Source organism: Ammodytes marinus (genome assembly GCF_949987685.1).
Source record: "Ammodytes marinus genome assembly, chromosome: 7".
NCBI classification, from domain to species: Eukaryota; Metazoa; Chordata; class Actinopteri; order Uranoscopiformes; family Ammodytidae; genus Ammodytes; species Ammodytes marinus.
In genome coordinates, this window is record NC_137211.1 from 7,824,934 (window position 1) to 7,848,876 (window position 23,943).

General features: G+C 40.4%; 3 protein-coding genes across 3 annotated transcripts; 2 read left to right on the forward strand and 1 right to left on the reverse strand.

The window, feature by feature from the left end:
- Window positions 1–502: 502 nt before the first annotated feature.
- On the forward strand, window positions 503–6,269 carry taf10 (TAF10 RNA polymerase II, TATA box binding protein (TBP)-associated factor). The gene is made up of 5 exons (XM_080031034.1): window positions 503–889; window positions 1,375–1,532; window positions 1,880–1,944; window positions 4,649–4,763; window positions 5,815–6,269. Exons 1-5 carry the CDS (start codon window positions 757–759, stop codon window positions 5,902–5,904), a joined length of 561 nt encoding a protein of 186 aa, XP_079887160.1. The 5' UTR covers window positions 503–756; the 3' UTR covers window positions 5,905–6,269.
- Window positions 6,270–7,165: 896 nt separating this feature from the next.
- On the forward strand, window positions 7,166–22,582 carry ppih (peptidylprolyl isomerase H (cyclophilin H)). Its single transcript, XM_080031942.1, has 9 exons — window positions 7,166–7,357; window positions 16,736–16,800; window positions 16,931–16,954; window positions 18,106–18,150; window positions 20,576–20,618; window positions 21,021–21,113; window positions 21,542–21,629; window positions 21,732–21,772; window positions 22,015–22,582. The coding sequence occupies exons 1-9, from the start codon at window positions 7,292–7,294 to the stop codon at window positions 22,081–22,083; spliced, it is 534 nt and encodes a 177-aa protein (XP_079888068.1). The 5' UTR covers window positions 7,166–7,291; the 3' UTR covers window positions 22,084–22,582.
- Window positions 10,549–11,793, reverse strand: LOC307252853 (uncharacterized protein). The gene has a single exon (XM_080030674.1). It carries the CDS (start codon window positions 11,788–11,790, stop codon window positions 10,738–10,740), a length of 1,053 nt encoding a protein of 350 aa, XP_079886800.1. The 5' UTR covers window positions 11,791–11,793; the 3' UTR covers window positions 10,549–10,737.
- Window positions 22,583–23,943: the final 1,361 nt, after the last annotated feature.

The following is a 23,943-nucleotide window of genomic DNA, read 5'->3' on the forward strand; positions in this document are numbered from 1 at the left end:
AAAAATGGTCTTTTGTCAGTTGGTGAACAAGTAAACAGGCCCAAAGATGAATCAACTTTCAACACCACAAAAGTCGTCAAGCTACAGACATCGCTTAATTGTTCAGACTACACCCGAAGGTAACATTTCAGCTACTAATTGAGAGTGTTATTATTTTTGTATTGTATTAAACTTGCCACGTTTGGGTTTGTCATTGTGGAGATGACGTGTTTTAAACATTTATGTTCACGTAGGGTGGGCCTAATAATAGAATAAGCTAGCAGTTGGGATAACGTGCGAAAGAAAATCCCTATTACTCGTTATCCGTGATACACTGCTGTCTACCTAGTTGTCTACCTAGTTAAGTGCTGGTTCCACCAAAAAAAATAAGTCAACAACTCAAACGAAGTCAGACTTTGAATCTTCAATACAATTTATCTATGTAACTTTCAGAGTGTCTTCGGAAATCTTCGTCTCCCTTCGTCAGATCCGATCCGAGGGTCATGTGACGCTGACTCTACGACTAGCTCTGCAGCGTGAGCTCAGCTTTCTGCTGCTGCCGTAGCTACAAACATTTCTGAAGTCAGCTAGCAAGCGCCAAACTTTGCAGTTTTAATATCATCTTGAGTAACTAAAGTATCTTTATTTTAAAACACGGTATTTTGTGGAAGAGTAGTCCTCGAGCAAAAAAGCAGAGAAGCGCACTTTTAGGGCACATTTGGTATTTATCTGTGCTAGCTAGCCAAGGTTAGCGCGTTAGCTAACAGCTACATCAACATGAACATTGACAACGTTAATCAGTCCGTCACAACAGGAGTGTCATCTACGACGTCTGCAACCTCAAGTAACTGTATTGCAAATGATAACGCAGCGACGAACGTCAGCAGCATCACCTCGGTCACGACTAATGGTAACGTTATGCGTCTTGTTAGTTTAGGCTAATGTTGTTGTCCATGTTGTGCTAAACCCTTAGTTACAATTAGGAGAGCTAGTTTTTTCCACGGGGTATATGTGGTTTGTTGCCTGTCCAGATGTTCGAAGAACTTAAGAACTCACGTTAATCATCATGTGTGGAATTCAGTGCAACAACTATTTGCAAACAGGGTTTGGACTTTGCACAACCTTTGTGTAGGGAAAACTGGAAAATACATTTTCTTTAGAGTGAAAACAAACATGTCATCCTTGTGATTTGCACTAGATTCAACCTAAAGTAATTCCAAAGAAAAGGGATCCTTCCTCTGTTGCTTTTCCCGCGAATTGTTCCACTTTTTTAAAAACTTTTTTTGTTGTTGGACTAGACATATATTCACCATACAGATTGTAAAGTCCCCTTGCTATTTTGAAAAACTGTGCTAATAAATAAATACATACAATTGACAAACACTTGTATTGCAGCTTCAGCCTCAGCAGCGATGGTGACACCATCAGCAGACACATCCGTCTCCAACGGCGTCTATGTTCCCGGTGGCATCACCAATGGAGATGTGAAGCCTGCTGTGAACACGACACCCCTGGCAGATTTCCTAATGCAGCTGGAAGAGTACACTCCCACAGTGAGTCCAGCTTTGCCAGTCAGCTTCCTATAGGCTGTGTGTGTTCAGGGAAACGCCTGTAAACTTTGTCTACACCGCCAGCCACATTAACAATAGAGACCAAATTAAATTGTAATTCAGTCGAGAAAACAATTTATATGTTTTTGGATTGTAAAGTTTTTAAAATAACAAGAAAAGCAATGCATCCAATCACATCAATGCAGAGGCTGTACCAGTGTTCTTGCCACAGTTAATTTGGCTAATCATAACTGAATGTCCAGATGTATATCAATACTATGTTCTTCACCAAAAAGATATGGATCCCAATCACAAACTAAAGTCTGTTCTTTTATGTATCTGTTTTTCAGATTCCTGATGCGGTTACAGGATACTACCTCAATCGGGCCGGCTTTGAGGCTTCTGATCCAAGAATGTAAGCGCTACACTGATTTACATTATTATGAAGTACTACAGGCTGCCCTCAGGCCTATGAGTGCAAATGGGTCTGAAGAAACCCCAATTCAATCACCATGTGATGTAATTCATAACCTCCATGTTGCATAGCAGGCAAAACGGAGAGCTTGAGCAACTGCAGGTAGAGGGCTTTTGAATGGGTGAAGGCAGTTTGTAAAGTCCTCTAAAGGCCAGGACACACAAGTCCGACTACCCGAAAATGGAGACTGCCGATTCAGGGAGCTCCAGTCTTCCCGTCGCGGCCGAAAAAGTGCAAAGAACACACCAAACCGACTGCTGACTTTCTGTACGCTCTGCGCGGGACGTAATGTCTCCATAACAGCAGGCGGCGCTAATCTGTATTGTGGCCCGAAAAAATACGGAAGCCGGAAATGATGGGACGGCTCTCTAGACCATAAACATAGATAGAAATACGTATTTATATTTATGGACCATATAGAGCACCATTTTTAGCAGAGAGTGTCGAGCATGGTGTCGAGCAGTCAACAAGGGTTGATGCATGTGAGTACTCGCTGAACGAAACGAACAAACACATTAAAACGATGGCTAACTGTTGTTAGCTGTTTGTGCTACCCGCCTCACTTCCGGGCTTCACTGATTCGCTAGCCCTCCACAAATCAAATTGCTCCAACTGAAAGACTGCCTTCCGCCGATTGAACATGTTCAATCGGCTCAAAAGAAGCCCGACGACATCTACGACGACCGATTTCACGGCACACAACAAACAGATTCGTGTCCCCGCCCCCCCCCGGCTCTACGACGGCGATTATCGGGCCGGTGTGTCCTGGCCTTTAGTTAAAAGTGCTAAATAAAGCAGTCCATTTACTAGCTATTTAGCTTTTAAAAAAGACTTGTTATGAAACCGAATCTTCCAAAACAAAATACGTTTTTTTGTAAGCAAACAGGCAGGAAATGTAAATAGTTTTGAAAAGCATTGTATTGCGTGTTTAATCAATAGCTTAGGACAAAGCTTTATGAGTTGGGTGAATGGCTTTAATTAATTCTCGCAATGGTGCAGTGTTGTCTGAATTTAATTCAGCAACTTTCAGGCAAGTTATATACTTGGTAAGATTATGTTTTTACTAGGGCTGTCAAACGATTACAAATTTGAATCAGATTAATCACAGAATTCTGTAGATTAATCACGATTAATTCTAGCATTTGAAATTGGCCCAAAAAATTACAATTTCTGTATATTGTTATATGAATTGAAAAAAAAGTACAGAAGGTGAATATATACATTTAAATATAGTTTTTTTTATTCATTGAAAATCCAAATGATGGTGTAAATACTGCAAATAAATTATAATCAACTAAAACATATGCTACCACACCATACTTCAATTTGGCTGTCTCTATTCCTATGTCTTTGAGCAAATATAGCATAGGCTATATAATGGCATGTATTTGGTGAATCCATGGTTTTACATTCCTGAATACAACCTGCAGTTTGTGTGTGTGTGTGTGTGTGTGTGTGTGTGTATGTATGTAGAAAAGATGTGTGAGCGTGCATGTTGCCGCAGTAATCGATCATTCCACATGTGAAACGTGTTTATTTGAGTTTATGTGAATCACCCGTGTGAGTAAGTAGCCTACATGCAGTCCCGATCGCTGTTATAAGTTAGGCTATAGTTTATGCATGTTATTAACGGCCACGATTCGCGGGTCGCAACAGCTGTTGTAACGTCTCCTCACGAGCGGAGTTTAAGCCTTTGTTTCTTTTCCTGCGATCTATGCTGCTGTGTCTGTGAAAGAAGGAAAATAAAGGGCGGATAAACCATACTCCTACTCTCCTCGTCTCATGCTTATAGTCTGACGTTTTTGGCCATAAGTGTTCTTGCCGACACCTCTGAAGTGAAACCTGTGATACAAGCAGATCAGCGCGGTACCGGTACATCCACCAGTTTCCTCCGCCACTGTGTGTGTGTGTGTGTGTGTGTGTGTGTGTGTGTGTGTGTGTGTGTGTGTGTGTGTGTGTGTGTGTGTGTGTGTGTGTGTGTGTGTGTGTGTGTGTGTGTGTGTGTGTGTGTGTGTGTGGCCAATGTTATGTTGATCTCACGTATTAATCACACACACCTCTGAAAACTGCAGACCTTTGTTTCCACCCGTTGCTTCCGAGAGCAACTGCCAGCCGCGACACAGACGTGGCCGTTATAGCAGCAGTTATAGGTCCGTGGTTAGTAGTTTAAAACACAGACTAGCGTGCTGCTACGTTTGGCCACGCGCAGCTACTGATCCTGGGTCAGCCACAACTTTAGAGTGACTGTAGTGTAGAGCGGGTGGGATGCATGGGGCGGATCATTCTGCACATGCGTTAAATGTGTTGAAAAAATTAACGCGTTAATTCCAAAAATGAATAACCCTGCGTTAACGCGTTAATTTTGACAGTCCTAGTTTTTACTGAATGAAAATGCTAAGAAACTAACAATCTTGGATTGGCTGTATTTCCTGTCTCTGCTTTTATTTAAGAAAAAGCCCAGGACCTGTTATATATTTAAACTGACGGTAAACAACATACATTTGTAAATCTACTGATTATTCATACTTAATCTTCAATGGCATGTATTAGCATAAAATACAGACTTTTTACCCTAATAGACCATTTATTGTGTAACCCATTGTAATGGTTGCTGTAATTAATTTTTTTCTTTACCACTTCTCAGAATCCGCCTGATCTCCCTCGCTTCTCAGAAGTTTATCTCGGACATTGCCAATGATGCGCTGCAGTATTGTAAAATGAAGGGCACTGCCTCAGGAAGCTCAAGGAGTAAGACAAAGGTAAGTTTTCAACACATCCTTTTAATATTTTACGAATATTATGAAATTGATGCATGTGACAAACAGGGCTGGCCAGAATTATTCGAATATCCGAGTATTCTTTGTTAAATTAGTATTCGGAGCTCAATTCGGGATATTTTTTTTATTTTATTTTTTTTCAAAAAAACAAGCAAATAATATTTGGATACACAAGTTGAAAAACAATTGTAAAATACAAATTAGACGTTCATTTAAAATGTTATCGAATTATTTGAACTTTGACCTAGTTGGCCGCTGCCCTTTGCACAACCAGTGATATCAGCTGTAGTAGGCTACGTGATGTTACAAGAGTGAGGCAAACTAACAGCGGCACCAAGCGCAGGAGGGAGAGAGAGATGAAGAATAGATTGTGTTCCTAATAACTCTATAGGCTACCACAACATTAGCGCGATTTCGGAAGGAAATGTAATGCTTATGCTTGGCGTAATGCTAACGTTAGCTTAGCTCAGCTGTTTGTTTACATCAACCGTGACTTGCTTGCATCATGGGAATAGGCGGTCAATAATGGATATAATATGGACACAAAAGACTATCAATATTGGATCTTTGTATGGATTTATAAATCGCCGAAAAGATGCACGTTCCTGGATGAATTGATGAGATCCTGTATGGGTTACGATGGCGCAGAGGACAGCTGATTTGGAACGGAAAAACAGCTGTTGCCTCCACGGGGAAAAAGTAAGGAACTCCGACTTTACTACCGTTCGAAAGTTATTAAAGCATCAACAAACTACGCAGCTTGCTGTCTCGGCTCACACACTCGGTTTCAGTGAGTACATTGGCATTATTAATGTTGGTTTGATGGTGTGGTTTTCTGGAACGAATATCCGAATATTCGCTCAGAAAAACCAACGAATACTCGAAGCCTGAAAAATGGCATTCGGGCCAGCCCTAGTGACAAAGGAGGAGTGGTGTTAAAAGATAGTGACCAAGGTAGTTGTCAAGCATGTTCAAGTATTGATAATTTTGTTTCTAATAATTAATGGTTTCCTAATTTTTGTTCCCCATTTAGGATAAGAAGTACACTCTGACCATGGAGGACCTGACTCCAGCCCTTACAGAATATGGCGTCAATGTCAAGAAACCATATTACTTTACATAGAACTTTCTTTCTGTGAGGCCTTTTGCTTCTGCTAGATTTACCTTCCTGCTGACCCACTAGAGTCTGTTGACTGCTTTACTAATCATTTTTTTGATCATGATGCGTTAGTACAGCTTTGACAACTCTTTGTTGTCACTTTGCCATTTGTTAGTTTTTGTGAAGCCACCTTTGCATTATGTTAAATTGTAATATTACGTTTTATCCTGAAAATAAAACCCTTAGCAAAACCTCCTGTCTGTGACGTGTTACATATGGGTCAAGTGTTACTTAGCCGGCTAGCCTGTTTGGATGTAGAGCAATGGTGGTAGAGTTGCTGTAATTATTTTGGAATTATTTATAATTCATCAGACACAAAGGCTTCTGTTTTGAAAATCACATTTTGCAAAAATAAAGTGCAATTTTTCTGAATTTTCAAAACTGCTATTGACAATTAACAGTAGTACTAACTTGTCTGGGAGTTATTATTTTATCATGTACGTAACAGTGAAGCAGTGACATTATCAGCTCTTTTTATATTGTAAAATAGATGAGCTTATATACATAATTTCCTCAGATCCATCCTCATTTGCAGATTGTTACATTTTCATAATCTGATTTACATTTTTTTCTAAATTTTAATTAATTTTGAGACATTGTCTCAACTGGTTCTAGTTTCTAAATCAACCACCTGCCGGCTAAACGATTAATTTATATCTTACAACTAACGTGGTCCTCCCTAGCATTAAGACTAATGTGGTTAAACCTCTACTCAAGAAGCCAAACCTTGATGGAGGGTTTCTGAATAACTATCGACATGTCTCACTACAACCTTCCATTCCTCTCAAAAATATTAGAAAGAGTTGATAACGGCAATTTTCCTCCTATATATTTTTGAACCATTTTGATCTGCTTTCAGGGCCTGTCATTTAACTGAAACTTTAAGGTGTTCCTCATGACCTTTCAAATGAAAAGCTAAGAAAACGATAAAACAAAATTACAGAGAGCTTATAAATATAGTTAAGATAGCCTACATATATTTGTTTGTGATGTGTACAGGTAAAACGAGTAGTAATATTATGATGTGTTAAACAGTTGTCTAATGTGTATGTTCCAGGTAGGATAGGGCAGTGAGTGTTGATGGTTAGACAAATTACATCTTCGGTCAGTACAACAGCATTTATCTACACAGGCTAGTCTGGTCCCAATCATGTGGGCGGAGTCACATCGAGCCTAGCCAACCACGTTTGACTCCGCCCAACTGAATTTGAATGCTACGGAAGCGCCCACGTTTGATTCTGTAGCTGTAGGGCTTGGAGTAACTTCGCTAATGCTACACTTTCAAATAATTCGCGTGTAACTGGTCAAATACCACATTTCTTTAGTCTCAAAAATCAAGGGAAGCGACACGATGTCTGTTCCAATCTCGAATCCCAACAACCCGATTGTTTTCTTCGACATAACCATCGGAGGACAGGTGAGTAGAGGAACAACTTTAGCTTGCAGCTAACGTTATGATAACGTTTCAACATCTCACCATAAAGTCGCCTCCGTGGGTTAACGTTGTGGTCGAGGGAACTGCGTTGGTGGTATTTAAACGGATTCATGTTATCTCATAACACAACAATGAGCACGTGTACATGCACACTAATAAACCGATTACTCCTTGTTATCACATTATTGTGTGCATGTTAATGTGCTGAATGAACCATGTGCGTGTTCTAGCTACATTTCTCAATTAATATTCATTTATTGGACATAGGATATATAATTAATGTGATTATTCATCTCGTACAAGGATTTTGGTGTCTGCCAAAGTAAATGATAGTATTTCCACCGTTTTTGTAGAATGAGTCTGACCCATATCCAGTTTGCCCCATACAAATCAGTTTGTGACAGTAGGAAAGCAGGATGCTACAGGGGAAAGAAGGCTGAGCTCATGGTGTGAAGAGGGGTGGAATGAAGTTTAACCTACCTTTAGTACAACATTTCTGTAGACATGAACAAACAACACTATTAAACATAGGCTTTTACCCACCATATATACCAGGCAGAATATAGACAAAGTATGTATCTTTAACAAAAATGCACACTTTACTGACTGACATGCTAGTCTCCAATTACATGAGACACATTTTACATGCACTGACTGCAACATGCTGCATAGCTAGGCCTACCTCTCTGACTGTGAAAATGATGAGCATCGCTTTGTCTGATCTATTATTATTTAAGTACAATGTACATTTCGTACTAACTCATACGTGTTTGCACTATCTTAATGGCCTTTTTCAAAATCTCGATTGAATGACTGTTTTTTAAACTTGAGGAAGATTTAACTGATCAATCTCCCAAGTAGGCAGATGGGTCAATATGGAAAATGCAACGGGTATGAGTTAAAAGTTCAGGATTTAGGAATGAGTGGGAAGATGTAGCACCCCCTTGAGGCAATTTAAAATAAATCAGGAAATCAATATAAGACTATGTGATTGAGCCAGATTATCAAATAATAGAATTTCGCCATGATCCAAATATTGTGCCTGTTGTTTACCGTGTCATTCAAAAATCTTATATCCTTCCATCCCAAATCCTAAATTATCCTGTCCATGTTCACTCGTCTTTCAGTTAGGAAGCTATATGCATTAAATAAGTGTAATCCTCTCAGTTAACACAATGTTTTACTGCATGTAGCACACTTAAAAAACCCTTTCGGCATGCTATGTGTCCATCCCTATTGACCCATTAAGAAAACGATTTTTAAAGACATTTTCTATGTATATTTTATGTTGTGTTTTTATAATTTGATCTGCTATTAATCTAATAATTAGCTTTGAACAGTAACAGTTAATGCTTGATATCAAACACACTAGTAGCATACAGCATGCTTTAAGATACCCTTTTCTGTAGGTAAACACTCACAATACCAGAAGATACTGTCTTATTTTCATCCATTTCTGACGATTCATTCTGGTCTACTAAGATCAGAAATATGTCTTTTCACTTTGTACAATGGCTGCTGTACCAAGATGACTTCAGCTCTTGTTCAGTAATGGCCGTATTCGTTGTTGTAGTTCTCACATTGGAAAAACAAATAAGGTATAATAATTGGACGTCCGAAGTGGAAATGTAATACTGGAATTTGCATTGAGCTTGTAATTTTAAAGATTCTGCAGCAACCAAAGCTTTTATTATTTAGGTTGCTACAATCATCTACATTCAGTGGGCATTTTTAATGTGAATTTTTGCAGGACAACTTTGAATTTCAATACGAGTCAAATTATGAATTCAGTATTCAACAATGAATACATTCAGACGGCGAGGATATCTGGGATTTCTTGGTTATTTATTTTTATTGGTACAATGCTAGCAGGCACTTGCAAAACTGCCAGCTCAGGATTGGAACCTAGCATTAACAGGAATTTTAAACCCCCTGGAAACTCCTACCATATATATTTATTAGGGCTCGGCGATTTGACCTCATACTTCGATAAGATTAATAAACGATTCTTCTTGCCCTCATAGTTCACTGAAAAGGGTTGTACTGTATACTAAATATTGCCATGATTTGAAAAGTAGAAAATTAACTTGAACCTCTTGTAAACAATTAAAACATTTCCATGTGAAAATAACTTGTATCTCCAGTAAACAAATATTTTAAATATAAATGTTGTATAGAATAAATTCAATTTTAAATTAATTGCCCAGCCCTACTATTTAAAAGCCATGCTGATAAAGCCACCCAAATAAAAGTAAAAAGGTGTGTGTGTGTGTGTGTGTGTGTGTGTGTGTGTGTGTGTGTGTGTGTGTGTGTGTGTGTGTGTGTGTGTGTGTGTGTGTGTGTGTGTGTGTGTGTGTGTGTGTGTGTGTGTGTGTGTGTGTGTGTGTGTGTGTGTGTGTGTGTGTGTGTGTGTGTGTGTGTGTGTGTGTGTGTGTGTGTGTGTGTGTTCTGATAAGATTTGATTTAATTGCTAAATCCTGTTTGGGACACAGACATATGGGAGAAGAGCACAGATATACTGTATTTTACTGTACAGCACTTTGGTCCGCCTCGGCTGTTATAAATGTGCTATATAAATAAAGTTGACTTGACTTGAATACCACAGGCACAGAAACCTGTGAAATAGCAGACAGAAAATTTGATTAATGTAGGACCCTGTTGCTCATCGTAGGAACCTGATTCAGAATAAACTGTTACAGGGCCATTAATACAGGTGATAGTGGACACAGCTTTTTTCCAGTTATCAAACACTGTACGATAGAGCTATATTTTCAACTCACTATATACAGTACACATCGTACTACACTTACATGATCATAAAGACTACAAATATTGAACCTCTTCAAACTGATTGATTCTCATTGAATATATTTAGCCAAATTGGATTAATTTCAGATAAATTGGTTTTAAACAAAGGGCCGGGAAAAAATCCTGGATTAGTGAAAGATATTTATTAAGGAATCAATACACCACGGTTGACAATGAAGATAAATCATCAGTTATTCTTTCTTTCTTTTATCTTTTTTAAATGGCTGCAATACAAACATATACAGATGAGTTCACAATATAGAAAATGTCTGGGTATTTCTGCAAATATTTACAAAATGTGACCTTTATGCTTACAGCTTTCAGCAAGACTTCGCTCAACATCTCCTTAAATTTTGAGTACAGTGTCACTGTCTTGTCAACTGCAACAGTTTGCAGTGTGCATGTGCTGTTGGAGAGCTGAGAGGTGCACTTCAAGCTTTGTAACACATAAGTCAATTTGAGCATTTAGCACAGTGTATAGTGTTCGTTCACACAGGTGAACCGTCTGTGAGACGCTCGCTCATGTTCATGAAGTCTTTATTTACTCTCTGCTGTTACACGTATAATAGGCTGTCTCTCTTTGCATTCGATGGGTTGAACACACCCACAGGGATCTGCTGCTGTTGTGGTCCTTGGCTCAAATGCCAGTAAACCTGCCACACGCATACGTTGTCTGGTAAACGGTTGTATGGACCTAGCGTCTTCCTCTTTGCCCAGAACACCAAACCCATCAGTAAACTGTTGGTGCACTCCAACCACAGAAGGTTGACGGTGATGTAAGCAGGTACTGCAAAGCCAAAGACCAGACAGGCCACAGACATGAGGAGATATGGCATCCAAAACATAGCAAATCCCAGTGTTAGACTGAGCCACAGAGGCGGTCGCTGCAAGTAGGTCTCCTCCTGATAAATGTCCTTCTCGCTTCGTGTCTCTGGGCCGTTGGTTGAGGTGAACAACAAGTCGCTCCTCTGGATTTCTTGTTCTTCCCGTTGTTCAGATAACCTGCCCGCTTCTTTCATCCACTGGGGCAAACTCGACCAAAAGGGCAGCATTGCACATATTACTCCGGTGAAAACACCCACAACTAAGTAGGTAATCAGTGAAGACTCCTCTACTTCACACCCTAGAGCCTTTGCTCCTGTATCATAGTCCAGTTCTATCAGCTCGGCTTTGACTGAACCAAAGGAGTAAATGGCCGCTAGCGTCCACACCAACAATGTAAAGACCACGTTTCTTACAAATTTGCGGAAGGTGCTCTGGTTGCCAAGGTAGGTATCCACTAAAGCGAAGTCCAATAAACCCAGGGACATCATTGGCAGCACAATCGCTCTATATGTCGCAGAGGCATTGGCCAAGACGAAGCAGGGTGACAATAGGGACCGTTCAGCCCCTAGAAGCCACACGGTTGCCATCAAAAACACCAACACAGCGTCAGCCAGCACGATGGACAGGCTGCACATGCTGAAAAAGGAGGTGTGTAGCTTCCGGCTGCATAAGTAGAAAACCACTGCATCCAATCCAAACTTGAAAAGCAAGAGTAACAGATACTTGTGAGTGTTGTCTTCATGATAGCCGTCCCCTCCCCAGTACCCTATAATGGCCAGCATTTGGTCCATTTTGATAGTTTCAGGAGACGCTGCCGACTCAGGAAGCATTTCTGTTACTGCAACAGTACTCAGCTCAGTGGTCGGGAGGCTCCGGAAAGTGCTGTGAAAGAGAAGATAATATTGGTTAGGAGCTTTGACTATACAGACGATAGACGTTAAGTCAACATATTGTAGATGGTCTAGTTAGTAAGTACCAGAATTTGGCTCATATATATATTTCAAAATATAGATGTTAAAAATCCGGAATTTGTTCACCCTAAGAACTTTGTCTTGAGGGAATAAAAGAACTGTGAGAGGTCTTATTTAAATCTTTTAACATCACTGTAACCAAATGTGTTGTAATCATAACCTGCTTGGCTACTTTTTTAATCAAACTTCAGTGCAGGTAAACAAGTAGTTGATTGACCTGTCCTCTTTAAAGAGGACCTATTGTACTACTTTTCTGGTCTTAATTTCTTGTTTTACACTGCTATAGAGCAACCTGACACGAATCACATCACAAAAAACTATGTAGATTTTCGGGAAGCTCTTTCTCTTATTTTGGCGATCCAGCACGTCCTGTCAACACTTCCGGAACACTTTCAGTGGCGGGAAGCGCGAGCATGGACCTATAAGGGCGCGAGGCAGACGCGAACAGGGAAGTGACAGCATTACCATACATGGAAACATCCGCGTGGTCACGTCACAAATTTTTATGCGACGTCACAAATTATGAAAGGGTAGACCGCTTTGAAGACGTGACTTCTCGACTGGCTAGAATAGTGTTTAGTGCTCTGCACAGACACCCCAGACGGTCAGCAGGGAATACGTTGAAATGCATGTAAGTCATTATTTGATAATTTAGTATGGTTAAGCATGACTATGAATCATCATAACAACGTTTATAGGTCATAAAAGTCAAAAAGCATCATAGGTCCTCTTTAAGGAAGTTGGCAGAGTTTTCCCTCCACCTTGTTTTCCAAAGTTCAGCTTCAGCAACCATCTTATTTAAGCCACACACTGATTTACTCACTGTCAGTAGAGTACACTGACCAGTGTTTCCCCCAGAAAATGTCTTAGTCAAGGTGGTCACTGCCCCGTGTCAGGGGAGGCGCGGCGGGGGTATTTTGCTCAAAGATGCCAATGCGCCGTAAAGAAATAAAACAGACACTGACCTTACAGTTGTGCAATTTTGTTTGCTATGTGCAGGTACAAATTATGTGTAAACGTGCAGACAGTACAAAGCACAATTAAAGAAAACTTCTACTGTTTTGGTGCAATACTATACAGACACACTAAATACAAATAATGGACCATACATTCAGAGCTGGCCCAAGCCTTCAAGTCCAATGTTAGCGCTGCTGAAACTATAGATCTTTGCTAAATATTATTCACACACCCAGTGTTTTCCGCTAGTGCCTCCACTGTGCAGCTGTGTGAAAATGTTAGACAGCCGAGATTCCGACCTTCCTAGGGGGGTCCGGGGGTATGCCCCCCCGGGAGATTTTTTCTAACCTTTTTAAAGTGATATGCATGAATCTGGTGCACTTTGAGAGAAAAATTAAGAAATTTTGTGTGAACAAATAATTTGGATACACTGGTCAGATGAATTAGAAGCTATTGAAGGACACATGGATTTTCCATACAAATATTAATATAAAATCAAATATTATGGAGGGTCCTCTGGGTTGGGCTTGAAGCTCTTTTTCTTTTACGGGACATATTGCTCTGTAATATAATGAATGCATTTAAATTCAGTGAGAGGAACGAAGCAGAAGAACTCTGTTGTCCAGCTACTGTATCTTTTTTTCCACAGACGAGGCTGAAATAGGCTATAGACTATACACAGTGCATGGGCAACTGAGGGCAGCCCCATTTCCAATTGTTTTTAAATAAACTCAATACACACTGTGCATGGATGTGAACGTGACATGATCCGATTCGGATTACCTCCCAGATGAACTGATTACATTTTTAGGCTATTAATTATCTAGACCAAAAAATTTTATTCTTTTTTTTTGTATGTTAACTCACATTTGCATAATATGATGTTGATATCAAACACAGAAACAAAAAAAAATAAAAATAAAAATAAAAATGTTTTTTTTTTTTTTTTGAGGGGGCCCCCCTGGCGGTCGGGGGCCCTAAGCGACCGCTTAGTTCGCTTATGCCTCGGGCCGGCTCTGACTCTCATGCATTCATCAAACTTTTCTCTGCGCTGTCCTAGCTGATAGAAAGGTTGTGTTGCCACAGTGATGTGGAGTCTTAAACTATTCTAGCTTTGCAGAGCACTTCTTTCTGTTCAGCTAAATATCCCCATAGAACTGCACTGCGTTTATTATCGCCACCAGTTAAATCTCGGTTTGCTTCTGCTCGTTTAACTCTCCCGCGTGCATGCCGTAGTCGCACGCGGGAGAGCCGCAAAGCCGCAGACACAGAGCAGCTGATAGAGAAACGCTTGGGGACACATGCTTTTTACCGCAAATCGCGGCCTTTCGCGCAGTTATGACCATGCACAACACACACATCGCGCTTGCTAGTACATTAATTGTGCAGCACGAAAAAAAAAAAAAAAAAAGAAAAATTAAATTAATTTTTTTTTTTTTTTTTTTTTTTGGGGGGGGTCGGTTGGTAGTCAAGGCGGGAGGCTGGCGTTGCTAAGGCGGCCGCCTTAGCTATAAAGCGCTGGGGGAAACACTGCTGACATTATACATCTGTAAGGTCCTTATTTGTTACCATACAGATGTCACCTTTTAATCATTGCAGTTTTGTGACACTTTGTTTCTCAAATCGCTTTTTGTACTCAATAATTAGAGCATCAATCCATTCTGACTTCCATTATTTGCAGATGTAGTCACGTTTGCCAGCAGCTTACAGCAAAAGGTATTCATTCCAGCTGCACATACACCATCCTGACCCTCAATTTCCACATTATTTGTAACACCCATGACAGGTAAAGCATGTTTTGCCAGTTGAAGAGCATTTTGTTTGTGCATACACTCCGATAAACAATTCAATCAAAGATACTTAAGTACAATAATAAAACCAATGTTTGAATCCTCATAAATCTTTACCTCTCTGCCCAGGGTTGTCCTTATCTGGCGAGTTTCCCTAGTAGATCCAGATGCTTAGCTCTTGCTGTAATGTAAGGCGGTGAGGCTCTGCATGCTTTTAATGGCTTGACTGTTTTCAGGGGGCGTAGTTATCTTATTTAGATAGGACTTTATGGCTCCACCTTCACACTCTGAATGCAAACAGCCGACGGGACACACCTTCGTTGTCTACTGGGAAGCCTGCTTGCTTATCCACTCCAAAAGGTCACTGTGTGTGGTTATGTTGAGCCCCTTTTACACAGCCAGTGAAAGCTGGGAATATGCCGGAATTTCGGCCCTCCGCCCTGCTGCATAAATGCGACCGTTGCGGAACGAGGGAAGAAAGGTGCGAGAGATTGTTCCGGGAATTTTACTACCTCAGGGGGGTAGTAAGATTCCCGACACAATCAGTTCCGCCTCTCTGTATAAATGCGGCCAGCTTGTTGTTGCGGAACAGGGGTGTGTTTGACGTTCCATAGCCTACGTTCTAAACATGCGACCATAGCATGTTGAAGGACGTGTGTTTAACATTAACCACGGCGGCCTGATGTCCCGTTTTGTCAGTTTGGTTAACAGTCCCAGAGATGTTGGACTCAGCGCGTAGCGAGATCAACCGGCACATCACGGGGACAGTAACATTGGTTCTTTCCTTGATTGGCTTACCCTGCATGACTGTTTGTTTGCTCTCGGTGTGAACATTAACATCCATGTACGTTTAGGACCAGGAAGCTGCAGGGTAATTAAAGTTGGCCTGATAAGTGTGGCCATCGTAGTGTTCCTGGAGTTTGAACCATTCACCCTGACAGTGAAGTCAATCTCATTTGCTCTTGATGCCTTTCCTTTATATTCCTCACTCTTTTTCTTTTTTGTTTGTCTTGTTTTAAAATGATCTTTGTCATTTCACACCCTCATTCCAGCCTAGCAACACAAGTAGTTCAACAGCATTCATTCATAAATATGCCCACACCCTTAAGTCTTTTAATTATCTTATTAAAATATGTTTTTAGTTAGAAGTTATAGGCCTTCTCACCTGTTGTTGGTCACTTTAATTTCAGTAGACGTCACACTCCGGCCAGGGAAAGCATCTCAGCAGATAAAATGCTCTGTGGTCGATGTTTGTGCCCTCTGTATTTCATCTCATTGGCAGGAAACTACTGTGTTGTCTAATGAAAGCAAAAACCAAGCGATCCAATGGCTGCTTGTTTTACTGCGAGTTGTCTCTGCTTCGTGGAGTGAGGGGAGGAGGGTTGTGCGGTCAGTGATGTCACGCAGGCAAATTGTTCTTTTTTACAGACGCACATTGTTTGTTTTGTTACAGATACGCACACATTGCTTTAACAGTGAACCACTTGCATGACACGCACACACACACACAAAGCTCATAGCAGATTAAATATCATCTAATGTGTTGCATTAAGATTGTGCAGTCTTCTCATTTACATCTGTCTGTTACGTATGCTTTGACCTCTGGGAAATGCTACAACATAGCTGGTATTGTTGAGATGACACAGACTCCACTATATGTTCTCAGACAAAGGAAAACTGTAAAGATGTTAAAGGAATTCAGCTATAAGCTCATTGTTTTCTAGGTCAGAAGAGGAAGGGCAAAAAGAAATCCTATACCTGTTATTGAATAGAACATATCTTTGAGCTTAAGGTCCCAGTGTAACTGGTTATTCCGGATGAGGCTGTCAGTTTTGCATTTAGTGATGCTTCTGGAAACCAGAAAGGCCTGTGTTTATATAGTCCGGGCTTAATTGTGCCTGAGGCGAAAGTGTTCTCTTACGTTTAGGTTTCTGTCTTATCTTATCTGTCTCATTTTCTGTTTTCTGTGATCAACTTTTAATACAAAGTTTTGTCAACTGTTCTGTCAGGATGTCGGACGGATGAAGGTCGAGCTGTTTGCCGATGTAGTTCCAAAGACAGCGGAGAATTTCCGGTAGGGAGAGAGTCTGCGTCACAGGCCGCTCACATTATTGGATTGCACTGATTTATTTTCTTTATTCTTATTTTTTTTTACCAGTGAGTGTTCAAAGATGTTGCTGACAGTTTCTCCCTCTCTCTCACAGGCAGTTCTGCACTGGTGAATTCAGGTAAGTCACCGCCTTAGAGTGGTATTCGTTGATGGTACACAAGCAAAACTTCCACCGCCCTGTGCATGCATACTCTTTTTATGTGCTTTCTGTTTTGTGATCTGAAATCTGATCTCAGCACTTTGCAGCAACCTTACTTTTGAACATGAAAATGAGAAACCCGCTTCACTTCATCTGATTAGTTATGAGGAGTAAGCTGCTGAAGAAACCCAATTATTTAATGAAAGGAAATATTGTTTATTTGCGGGTCTTCTTCCATGTTTCCTAAATAAAAAAATAAAAATAATGTCAAGAAAAGTTACTTTTTCAAAACTTAAAGTTGAAATATATGCATTGATTTTGCATTAAAACATCATAAAATGGGGGGCACCCTTAGCTCAGTTGGTAGGGCGTCCCCCCCATGGGCCTAGGCCAGCAGCGTACCCGGGTTCGATTCCAGCCCGCGGTCGTTCTCTGCATGTCACTCCCCTCTGCCCCATTTCAACTCTGTCTCTACACTATCAATAAAGCATAAAAATGCCAAAAAAATCTTAAAAAAAAAAATCATAAAATGATATTACCAGTGATACATATTTTCAAGTTTTTTACTAAACTCATGACAAATCATCACTGACCGTTTTAGATGCTATACACCCAAACCATTATTCTAACTAAGACAGGAAAAGATATCAAAGGTAAAAGAAGAAAAAAACATACTACTGCACCTGTGATCGCTCCTTAACTATGACGTACCCTATCCCCATGGATCTTCCTCTTAATTCCACTGTTCATACAAGTGCTCTGCTGATTAACTCATAAGCCAGAGAAAGCCAAAGGAAGCTTTGACCCCACAATGTGCAGAGTGGGCTATTAAACATGGTAGTGTATCTGCACTGTTACTGACAGGTGACGGCTATTCTGAGTCAGTGAGCTGATTAATGCTCTGAGTGGTCTTCAAACGTGGACTGTATATGAGACCATTTAAAAGGACCGTTTGCTTGTGTTCCCTAACAACATTCTCTCAAAAAATGTTATGAAGACTGCAGGCAGCTACAACAGAACAGGATTCTTCAAATAAGCTTGAACAGCTGCCAGCCAAAGCTGTATCTTGGCTGTGTGGTACATATTCATTTATTCGTGTTTACTGCTAACAGTTTTATTTTGTCCCACAGGAAGGATGGAGTGCCCATTGGGTTCAAAGGCTGTACATTCCACAGGTACATCACTTAGTGTCTTGATTTATATATCTCACATTATACATTTGATTGATTTTAAATTCAAGTAGAATGAATGACACTTACAGTGCTGTTTAAAAGTTTGTGAACCCCTTGAGCATTTTGGAATTTTATTGTATTTAACTATTATTAATTCATGGGGCGCCCTTAGCTCAGTTGGTAGGGCGTCCCGGCCGGGCCCAGCCGCAGACCCGGGTTCGATTCCCGCCCGCGGTCGTTCTCTGCATGTCACTCCCCTCTCTGCCCCATTTCACCTCTGTCTCTTAACACTGTCAATAAAGCATAAAAAAAACATTATTAATTCATTTTTATCAATACCATTATTTTTTATATGAAATAACAGATGTTTGTTTTATCAATTCAACATTTTTCTTTTCCAGAAATCAATTGTTAAAAGTAAATTGATAAAACAAATTATTTGCTAACTGCATTGCTTAAATCGAGCAGGTAAAAACAATCAGGTGGGCCAAACTGATTGATGAAATACACCACTGTGAGAGATCTTTAGGGAAGAAATTGGGCAGCACTAGATAAAACAGAGATCAAACCAGGTCAGTTTAGGCTCACCAAAGTGAAACCATACAGGTCAGACATGCCAAAAGGGAAAACAATCTCAGAGGATCTCAGGAATAGAGTTGAGATGCTCCACATTTGTCTGGGGACAGCTATAAATTGATTTAGAAAAAGTTTGAGCTCCATCGGTCCACCGTGAGGAAGATCATCTACAAATGGAGAGCTTTAAGGGGCCACTTACACTAGGGCCGCGGCCCCGTGCCAAAGCTCATTAGCATACTAAAGTCTAGAATTTTTGGCTAGTGTGACCACGCCAACTGTATTCCAGCACGGAACAGCCCCTTGGCCACGGCACACCTGGGAGAGGTGTGCCGTGGCCAAAGTACAGATGCTAATGAGATGACACGCGCACAAGCAAGCGCGCAGGCGGCGTTCCTGACGTGAATTTATTAAGGATGCATAGTCCGTTAACGTCCGCTGCCTTACTAGTCGGCACCAGAATTGCCCACCACTTGGACTTGTAGCTACACAAAATGTGTGGGAATCGTGCTGAATCTTCCTGCAGCACGGAACAGGCAAACGGCCCTAGTGTGAGTGCGCCTTATGAGTGACTGAACATCTGCCTAGAAGTGGGCTTCCTTCAAAAATATCCACAAGCACCACAAAAAAAGTGATTTTTCAGTTAAAAGCCAACCCAAACATTACATCTAGTGATTTGCAGACCTCTCTTGCAGCATCTGGGACAGATGTGCATGGTTCCACAATAAGGAGAACACACAGTCAACATGGCTTTCATGGGAGGGTTGCTGAAGAAGCCTCTGCTCTCAAAAAAGAACAAAACTGCTTGTCACAACTTTGCCAGAGAGCACCTGGAGATACCTGAAGAATTATTCTGTGGACAGATTATTCCAAAATTTAACTGTTTGGTCATAACCTAAACCACCATGTTTGGGCAAAAACGCAACTCTGCCTATCACCAAGAGAACCTTCTCCCAAGTGAAGAACGGTGGTGGCAAATGGTCTGCAAATTTCCAGATGTAATGTTTGGGTTGGCTTTTACCAGAAAAAGTCACTCTAAAGGCTCTCCATTTGTAGATGATTTGCCTCACGGTGGACCGATGGAACTCAAACTTTTTAATATGAATTTATAGCTGTCCCCAGACAAATGTGAAACATCATAACTCTATTCCTGAGATCCTCTGAGATTTTTGTTCCCCTTTTAGCATGTCTGACCTGTATGGGTTCACTTTGGTGAGCCTAAACTGACTTGTTTTTTTTTGTTTTACCTTGTGCCACCCAATTTCTTCCCTAAAGATCTCTCATTACATTGATCTATTTCATCAATCAGTTTGGCCCACCTGATTGTTTTTACCTGCTTGATTTTAAGCAACGCAGCTCAGGGTTCACAAACTTTTGCAGATACAACAGTTGGCAAATAATTTGTTTTATCTCTTTTAACAATTGATTTCTGGAAAAGCAAAATGTTGAATTGATAAACAAACATCTGTTATTTCATATAAAAAATACTGGTATTGATAAAAATGTATTAATAATGGTTAAACACAATAAAATTCCAAAATGCTCAAGGGGTTCACAAACTTTCAAACAGCACTGTAAAAGAGAATCCAGTTTTGCGGATCGCTGATAACTCACCTGGATTAAACATTGGTTATCGTATAACTTAGTGTTTTATGGGAACTGCAGTTTCTAGGAAAAGCTATTCGCCCCCTTACTGGTTTTAATGTTGTGCAACATCTTTCCGTGCACATTTAATGTGGCTCTTTTGATACTGTAAAGCAGAAATGGGTCAGGTGAATAATTTTTACAGGCACTGTAGCATTATGTCTTGCAGCAAATCTGATAACACTGATTTGCTCTCACTGTTTATCTGCAGGGTGATCAAAGACTTTATGATCCAAGGAGGGGACTTCGTAAATGTAAGTATGCGTGCACACACAAGCTGTTATCTGCTTAGTTTGAGGATGACGGTAAAGTATAATTCAAGGTAAAAGGTTTTGTTTATGTTATTTCTTGCATGTATCTCGTTCATATTTCACAGACACAGTATGTTGATCTGTGAAAGGACTTAAATTAAGATGTTGACTTTATATAAAAAAAATCCCATGACAACATGCTGGTTATCATCCGTGGATGAAACTGTTTTTGCTGTTGGAATTGAAGCATCATCCCAGAAACTCTATATACACACAATAATCCAGTCTTTCACCTCCTAGTGGACATGTGGTGAATTAGGCTACATGTAAACATTTTGAATGTATAGCTTTCTTTTCTTTTACTTTGAGAGTCTTATGAGTCTTTTTTTTGTTCCTTTTGTGAAGGGTGATGGAACTGGTATCTGCAGCATCTACAGGGGGCCATTTGCAGATGAAAACTTTCAAATGAAGCACTCTGCGCCTGGTCTTCTGGCCATGGTACGTATATAGTAGATCAATGTTCACATGATGAATGAATCAAAAAAGTGTCTGTTTGATTTTAATTATCTTGCCATCTTTTCACATCCGGTTTCAGATAATAAGTTAATTAGGGTGTGATCAATCTCTTCAAAGTGAATTGATTCCAACCTCTATTGACAAAAGGATTTGAATAAACCATTTAAAGTTGATTAACAGCCACAACTTTGTTTTTAAAACTGCCATTCTTGTGTGTGTGTGTGTGTGTGTGTGTGTGTGTGTGTGTGTGTGTGTGTGTGTGTGTGTGTGTGTGTGTGTGTGTGTGTGTGTGTGTGTGTGTGTGTGTGTGTGTGTGTGTGTGTGTGTGTGTGTGTGTGTGTGTGTGTGTGTGTGTGTGTGTGTGTGTGTGTGTGTGTGTGTGTGTGTGTGTGTGTGTTCGTGTTCCTCAGGCAAACAGCGGTCCAGGGACAAATGGTTGCCAGTTTTTCATTACCTGCACAAAATGTGATTGGTTGGACGGGAAGCATGTTGTTTTTGGTGAGTCCAGTTTTATTTGAGCATTCATATTTATTTAGATAAATCTCAATTTCTTTGTTAATATGCCAGAGCTCAATTGTTGTCTTGTTGTGACTTTTTCAGGAAAAGTGGTCGATGGTTTGCTGGTCACAAGGAAAATAGAGGTAAAAAGTATGCCTACTGAATGCTTACTAGATTATTTTTATGGTCAGATGTAGTATGTAGAATAGAAAAAAGAGTATTCGATTCGGACATTTATTTTAGAAATTTGTTATAAATAATGTTTGCATCTCATCTCCACTGCGAAGTTTAGATTTGAATGAATCTTCTTTCTGTATCATGTTTATTGAACAAGTAATTGTACCTTTTCTCTTTGTTCTAAATGTGTGCTCTTTCCACCCAATAGAACGTTCCTACGGGACCCAACAACAAGCCCAAGCTCGCCATCCTCATCGCACAGTGCGGAGAGATGTGACCCCACTTGTTCCAGCGCTATGCGAGAGTTAAACAACTGTCTTGTATACATGAAGCCGTGTCTACTTACTTTATACTCCTCAGCAAACATCAACCCACATATAATGGATGCCTTCTTCCATCATGCACATGAAAGGACATTAAAGAAGTTCAGCAGTCCATCACTTCGGCCGTTTTTATTGGCCTGGTTTACCAGCTTCCAGGTTTGCTGCCGCATCCAAAAACCAAATACGATTATTCAATTCAGGTGGGGTTTCTGTACTGGCAGGACATATGCTTTCAACTTTCATTTTGTTCAACCCTGTTGTTAATGTGTTTTGTTTTTTCAAGATGTGTATCCTGTCATAAAAGTGTCACTATCTAAAAAGAAAAGAAATTGTGAATTTTTTTTAAACCTGAAAAAAAAAATGCCAAAATGTTGGCTTGTGAAACATTCTGTCCTAATTCAGTCAGTCTCAGTTAGTGTACAATTTCTGATCAATAAATGTTTTAACATCTTTATAATATTTTGGAGATCTTGTTTGTTTGATTTTTTTGTTTGTTTTAATAATAATTTAATCTACACTTTTTATCTTAAGGGAAGCAGTCACATATCCGTGTTTTGGAAACTGCTCTGAATTCAACTCTGTGTACCCAGTATAATATGCATTGCTTTGGTAGATTTTCGTTGCTAATTTTGATATTAGAAAATTAAAAAAACTAAAATTAAACAGGTTAATCTTCCTCTGTCTCGATCTTGGACAGTGCCATGATGTATATTTGGACTCTGAAGGTTATCGTGGGAAACAATCAATCTCAACCTTATCGCCAAAGAGCAAAAGGACACTTTACAGCAAAAGAGGCCCACACTCCATTGCCAAGCAATTCCTCTGCTGAACTTATGGCTACCTCTTCTATATCCCAGCCATCCATACAAATCCGAGCCACAACCAGACCCCCTCCCCCACCTAGGCTCTCCCTCTTCTGCCCCAGACCTTTTTCGATCGGCACAAAAGAATCCTTTCAGATGAAGGCTCTGTTCTTATGTAGGCAGGAAGAAGGTTTTTTTTTTTTTTTGGGGGGGGGGGGGACAGTGGCTGTTAGTGGGGAGCCTTTCTAGGGTCAATGCTAAGGCCCATCTTTGTGTGGGGGAACGGGACTCGGCCATTATAAGCGAGCTCTTCACACATCAGCCAGTGCTCGTAAACAGTGCCAGTGGGGCATTAACATGACAATGGGTGGGGGCTGCGGTGGGACTGTCTCACGCTCAGTCTGGGTCTGTCTGCTCTGTGCTACTGGACATGGAGTTTTTTGGATTCCCTCAGGATAATCACCGCATTTCGCTAGTTGAGTGACAGGGAATATGAGATGAGAGGCAAATGGTTTGTTATTATAAGCCCATCAGGATGGCTGCCAAGAAGTGGAATCTCCCAAGACACCATTTATAGCAAAGTATGACTGACATACATTTTTAAATCCTCATGAATCAGGACAATTGGCTAATAATGCTTGGTGTTTGTATTGCAAGGGGAAATAGTAGTTATTCTTCACTGGGGGTGTACATGTCCTGAGATGACCTTCTATAAAGCAACCGTTGATGGACTGTGTATAGGCCAACAGCATTTCCAGAGGGTGCGGTCCAGCACCCAATTTATAATCGACAGTTGTTTTTCAAGGAGTGAGGGACATGACTTATTGTTCAAGCTTTATTTTCATTCTTAATAGCCAATTGTTATTGGTTCCGGTAGTGACAGTAACCTGGTCAGCTGAATAAGTCAACTGAACTGAAGACCAAGAACTTTGCCAAAACGTTAAAAAGTCAAAGGATAACCTCGAAATCATGCTGTGCGTTATGAGGCAATTGTATGACGCCATTTTAGTA

Coding starts and splice junctions, on each gene's coding strand:
- taf10 (XM_080031034.1), top strand. CDS start 757: ATGAACATTGACAACGTTAATCAGTCCGTCACAACAGGAGTGTCATCT. Junction 1,533..1,879: donor TGGAAGAGTACACTCCCACA/GTGAGTCCAGCT, acceptor TCTGTTTTTCAG/ATTCCTGATGCGGTTACAGG. Junction 1,945..4,648: donor GAGGCTTCTGATCCAAGAAT/GTAAGCGCTACA, acceptor ACCACTTCTCAG/AATCCGCCTGATCTCCCTCG.
- ppih (XM_080031942.1), top strand. CDS start 7,292: ATGTCTGTTCCAATCTCGAATCCCAACAACCCGATTGTTTTCTTCGAC. Junction 7,358..16,735: donor ACATAACCATCGGAGGACAG/GTGAGTAGAGGA, acceptor CTGTTCTGTCAG/GATGTCGGACGGATGAAGGT. Junction 21,114..21,541: donor CGCCTGGTCTTCTGGCCATG/GTACGTATATAG, acceptor CGTGTTCCTCAG/GCAAACAGCGGTCCAGGGAC.
- LOC307252853 (XM_080030674.1), bottom strand. CDS start 11,790: ATGCTGGCCATTATAGGGTACTGGGGAGGGGACGGCTATCATGAAGAC.